Consider the following 5,485-nt stretch of genomic DNA (forward strand, 5'->3'; position numbering starts at 1 on the left):
CATGTCCTCTGGTGCCATCTTGATTTGGTTATAGCCAGAAAAGCCATCCATGAAGGAGAATACCGAGAACTGAGCTGTATTATCCACCAAAACGCCGATGTGAGGTAATGGGAAATCATCTTTAGGGCTAGCTTTGTTCAGATCCCGGTAGTCGACACACATCCGTACCTTTCCATCCTTCTTAGGTACTGGGGCGATGTTTGCAACCCATGGTGGATAATTGGTGACTGCTAGAAACCCTGCATCCAACTGCTTTTGCACTTCTTCCTTTATCTTGACAGCCATCTCTGGTCTTGTTCTTCTGAGCTTCTGCTTGACCGGAGGACAACCTTCTTTGAGAGGCAAGCGGTGTACCACGATGTCTGTGTCCAGCCCGGGCATGTCCTGATAAGACCAAACGAAGATGTCAACATACTCTTGCAGCAATTCAATCAACCCCTTCTTCACATTGTCTTCCAAAGCAGCCCCTATCTTGATTTCTCTCTTGGCATCCTCGGTGCCGAGATTAATCACTTAAGTAGGCTCTTGATACGGTTGAATGACCCTTTCTTCCTGTTTTAAGAACCTGGCAAGTTCTTCAGGGAGTTCACAGTCTTCATCACCCTCTTTTTCAGCTTGAAAGATTGGATTTTCAAAGTCGAAGCGAGCCATAGCAGAACCGTTATCAATAGGATCTGGTGACGTGCATCTGCATGAGTGATGGTATGTGCTTATGAGTGTGAAAGAAAAAAGTGGAAACTAAACAAAACATTGCCATTTTTTTTATTTTGAAAAACTGCAAAAATAGAAAGACAGGGAACGAAATATTTGAATGCAAAAAGACGTCCTTTATTTATGATAAAAAATTCAAGTGTCACATAGATGAGCCCTACAATGAGTCATTACGCCCTGGGCGGAACGTAAGACTTGGACATGCATGAATAAACAAAGAAAATTACTCCTTCAGAAAAGTGACTTGGACAATCTCCTCAGAAGACCAATTGTTGATGACTTCACCCAGGATCCTCGGACGCACCCAGTTGTCGATGTCACAATCATTATCCCCATCTTCATCGTTGACCGCAGAGACCTGGCCATACTGAAAGATGCCAGCGCTGGAGAAAGTAATCGGCCTCTGACGAGTCTGAGGCGTTGAAGTACACACATCTGAAACATCGGAATCAAGTTCAATTACATCATGGATTACAGAATCAGTAGGAACAACATCTGCGAATTCATCAATAGCATCTTCAAAGCCTTCTTCCTCAACCCCTTCCACAGACTCTTGGACAGACAAATCTTCAACCTGGAGGATACCTTTGTCGAGCAAGGCCTGGATACCCTGTTGTAGCTTCAAACAACCTCCACTCTGAGTGGCACAATCCTTCCCACAACCGGGGAAAACATCGGCCTTCAGCAAGCATCCTTTGATATCCAACAATGGAGTCTTCAACTTCAACACATCCTTAATGGACTTGGCTTTTCCTTCCATTATATTAATGTTCGCACCACCATGCTGCGGCATGGGATTGTTGACGACATTAGGAGCTGGTGCAAGGTTGATGGCTTTTGAATCTATGAGGTCCTGAACTACGTGCTTAAAAGCTTTTCAGTTCTCAATGTTATGGGCAGGTGCCCCAGAGTGGAAGCTACACCTAGCGTTGGCGTCGTAACCCACCGGAAGTCTACCAACAGGAGGAGCCAGAGTGCGCAATTGCACAAGTTGTAGTTGTTGAAGACTAGAAAGCAACTGAGCGTACGACATTGGAAGGGTGTCGAAACGCCGGTCCATCATCCTTTGCCTCTGTTGATAGGCGGGTCTGTTACCCGGTTGTTGCTGCTGTTGGTACTGAGCTGGTTGAGGTTGTGGTTGTTGTTGTTGTTGTGGTGCTGCAGCTGGAATGGCCACAACCGCAACATACGGTTGTTGATGATAATTCTGGAAACTATTCCTTCTAACACCTCTGTTCTGATAGGAAGTCAAAGAATTCACTCCCCCCTCTCTCTGCTTATGCCCTCCAATGAACGACTTTTTTACCCCTGATGAAGATCCAACTCCATTTTGGATCTTGCAGGTCTTCAGGTAATTCTCCACCCTCTCTCCGGTAGAGACCACATCAACAAAGTTGGAGGCATTGCACCCCACCAGACGCTCCAGATAAGGTCCAGGCAGCGTATTCATGAACATGTTGGCCATTTCCTTTTCCAACATAGGAGGCTGAACACGGGAAGCTATCTCCCTCCAGCGTTGAGCGTATTCCCTGAAGCACTCATTGCTTTTAAGAGACAGATTCTGAAGTTGAGTTCTATCCGGAGCCATGTCTGCATTATACTGATACTGCTTTACGAAAGCCTCCGCCAAATCCCTCCAGCAGCGGATATGGGCTCTGTCCAGCCTCATATACCATTCCAAGGATGCCCCAGCTAGGCTATCCTGGAAGAAGTACATAAGTAGCTTCTCGTCATCAGAGTATGCAACCATTTTACGGAAATAGGCTTGCACGTGAGTTTTGGGGCAAGAGCTGCCATTGTATTTGTCAAAGACCGGGACTTTGAATTTCGGTGGCACTCTCACACCTGGGACCAGCCCCAAGTCAGCAACATCTACTCCCAGAGGATTTTGTCCTTCCCACTATGCCAAAAATGACTTTTAACAGCGCATCTTAGACAGCGCTTTTAAAAGAAAGTGTTGTCTAAGGTTAAAATTAAAATAAAACACGGAAAATGTTCCAAAAAAATAATGAAAGCGCTGTCTAAGGGGGGGTCTTAGACAGTGCTTTCTAAAAGCGCTGTCTAAGACCCCCCTTAGACAGCGCTTTTAGAAAGCGCTTTTAAATATAGACCTTAGTCAGCGCTTTTGATAAAGCGTTGTCTAAAGTCTTTAAATTAAAAAAAAATTAAAACCAAAAGCGCTGTCTAAGGGGGGGTTTAGAAAGCGCTTTTGGAAAGCGCTGTCTAAGGCATACCTTAGAAAGCGCTTTCCACAAAAGCGCTGTCTAAGCGCTTTCCACGAAATCTCCCAATTGCCCAAACCCCCAAATAAAAACCAAAGACCTCTTTGCTTCTCCCTTCTCTGAAAACCACCTTCTGGTGATCTCATTCTTCAACACCTCACCACTCTCTCTCTCTCTCTCTACAACTCCCTCTCCTTTCTCTCTCATAATTCCTCTCTCTCCTCCGACAATTACCCGCCACCATGACCGTCATGATGTCCGCTCCCATTGACGTACGTCTTTCCCCAATCTCTCTCCTACTTACTATCTCTGCTCCTACTTATTCATAACTCGCGATTAACTGCTTTACGGTTTTAGGTCAATTTGATTTCTACTTCATTTTTCATGTTTTTGATCTGAGCGACTCAAACTTCGTCGCAATTTTCCTTTTTCTGTGCACTTCGGGTTTTGATTTTAGGGCTTAGTTATCGTGGTGGATCCGAACTAGGGTGTGATGTATTTTCTTTTGTGTAGCAGCAAGAGGATGAGGAGGTGCTCGTGCCACATGCTGATTTGCCTGAGAACAACCACCAGCCCATGGAAGGTACTTATTGTTTTATGGTTCTTTTGATCCGTTTGGAAATTCTCTTATTTTTAGGAACTGTGTTTTACTGTTTTCTCAGCTTTTGTTTCATGTAATTGAATTGCTTGTAAAGTGGATTATGCGTTATTGTTTGATTTTAAAAAGTAATATAGAGGGGAGGCTGTGGGAATTTGACTTAAAAGTTGTAATTTGTGGGTTTCATGCTATCACATTTTGAATGAAGAAAAAATTCTGCAGTGAATGTGCTGTTTGGATCAGTTTTTACCCACAATCAAATTGTCAGCTAAAGATTATACAGAATAATCTAAAGCCTAAATTAATGTCCAGTTACTGATTACTTTAGATTTTGGATTTATGGAATTTTAATGTAGTTATTGACTGTGCAATTAGTTATCTTTTTAGTCATACTTCATGGTAAGCTATTGGAGGGTGTAGTTTAAGTAATGCCATACACCACCTTTATATTTTAGTTTTTATGATAATTGCAGACATGATGGGTTATTGTTCTTTTTGTTTCTTGTGATGATCATTAGTTGTAGCTCAACCTGAAACTGCCAATGCTGTTGAGAGCCAGCCTGTCGTCGATCCCCCGCAAACCAGATTCACATGGAGAATTGACAATTTTACTAGGCTGAATACAAAAAAGCTCTATTCAGAAGTATTTGTTGTTGGTACTTATAAATGGTATTTTTTCTTAGAGATTTAGTAAATTGGTTTCTGAATTTCTTTTTTCAATATGCTCTGTTATGCTTACTCAATTTCAGTGACTTTCTCCCCCTAACTTTGTTGTATCCTTGATAGGCGTGTGCTTATTTTCCCAAAAGGAAACAATGTGGACTATTTGTCCATGTATTTGGATGTCGCAGATTCAACTAGTTTGCCCTATGGTTGGAGTAGATATGCACAGTTTAGCTTGGCAATTGTTAATCAAATCCATAATAAGTTTTCTGTGAGAAAAGGTATCCCTTTCATTTTGAGCATTGCTGGAATTACACTTGTCACATGATGGCACTGGCTAGTCATAACTGTAAGTAGGATAGAGCATTGCTGGAATAAAAAGTGTTTTTTTTTGCAAGATGTCAAGATGTATGTTGCAATTAATGGATGCAAGATCATTTGATACTCAAATAATCTATAATTTGTTATAATTAATCATTTGACACCTCTTTACACACACACACACACTGATTATTCTGCATTTGGCTCTTATTTATACGGTATCAATTATGTTTTTTCAATTACCGATACTAACTATCAATCTGTATGTTTTTCTTAGCGATGTTTTAACATCGAAGAAGAAAGAAGAGGTTTTTGTATGAAATTGGCCGAAAAGCTTCTAAGAGGGTTTCAGACATTTTTATCATCCAAGTTCCTTAAGGATGCGGATGGTAATTTTGTGGATGCGGAGCTTCCTAAAAAATATGAAAGTTTGATATCGGCTGAAGAATGGGAAGCTTTCAAATCCAAAAGACAAGACCCGGTTTTTCAAAGAATAAGTGCTACAAATCGGGAAAGAGCATCAAGTCCCGCATATCCGTACCGAAAAGGACGTGTCGGATATGGACGCTTAGAACAATCCATGGTAAGTATTTATAAATTGCGATAACAAATTTGTTCATCATATATTAGTTTTATCTGATCAAATTGTATGACTTAATGTGTAGCTGCAGAAGGAGGAAAGTTCAGAAACATCTCTTCCTGCACATGTTTTGTGGAAGGAAGCCCGTGTGGGCAAATCTGGAGTTCCTCAAGAAGAAGTTTTACACGTATACCAGAAATGTGTAAGTATAACATTTTTTCATTAATTGAATAACATTTTTATACACAAATATGAAGGTCCTAATTGACACGTAAGTGAGAATGTTCAAAAAATTTCTTAGTTTATGTGAATTGTTCTAATTGCTTCATTTTTATTTTATTAGCGTCCTACAAGCTTTTCGGGCCCAACGAGATATCCAAACCTCAAGGA

At 41.2% G+C, this 5,485-nt stretch overlaps 1 protein-coding gene across 2 annotated transcripts; it reads left to right on the plus strand.

Moving 5' to 3' along the window:
* Nucleotides 1–2,993: 2,993 nt before the first annotated feature.
* LOC127128972 (ubiquitin C-terminal hydrolase 12) lies at nucleotides 2,994–4,544 on the plus strand. Of its 2 annotated transcripts, none has more exons than XM_051058316.1 (4): nucleotides 2,994–3,205; nucleotides 3,447–3,516; nucleotides 4,050–4,200; nucleotides 4,318–4,544. In XM_051058316.1, the coding sequence occupies exons 1-4, from the start codon at nucleotides 3,176–3,178 to the stop codon at nucleotides 4,520–4,522; spliced, it is 456 nt and encodes a 151-aa protein (XP_050914273.1). In that variant the 5' UTR covers nucleotides 2,994–3,175; the 3' UTR covers nucleotides 4,523–4,544. The 2 variants fall into 2 exon arrangements, with proteins under 2 accessions (XP_050914273.1, XP_050914274.1); XM_051058317.1 differs by having other exon boundaries at nucleotides 3,450–3,516.
* The last annotated feature ends 941 nt before the right edge of the window (nucleotides 4,545–5,485 follow it).

Source organism: Lathyrus oleraceus, chromosome 3 (assembly GCF_024323335.1).
Source record: "Lathyrus oleraceus cultivar Zhongwan6 chromosome 3, CAAS_Psat_ZW6_1.0, whole genome shotgun sequence".
NCBI classification, from domain to species: Eukaryota; Viridiplantae; Streptophyta; class Magnoliopsida; order Fabales; family Fabaceae; genus Lathyrus; species Lathyrus oleraceus.

Bases quoted from the DNA above. Each gene is read 5' to 3' on its own strand.
- LOC127128972 (XM_051058316.1), top strand. From the start codon at position 3,176: ATGACCGTCATGATGTCCGCTCCCATTGAC. The intron at 3,517-4,049 runs GTACTTATTGTT...GATGATCATTAG, and splicing joins CAACCACCAGCCCATGGAAG to TTGTAGCTCAACCTGAAACT. The intron at 4,201-4,317 runs GTATTTTTTCTT...TATCCTTGATAG, and splicing joins GTTGTTGGTACTTATAAATG to GCGTGTGCTTATTTTCCCAA.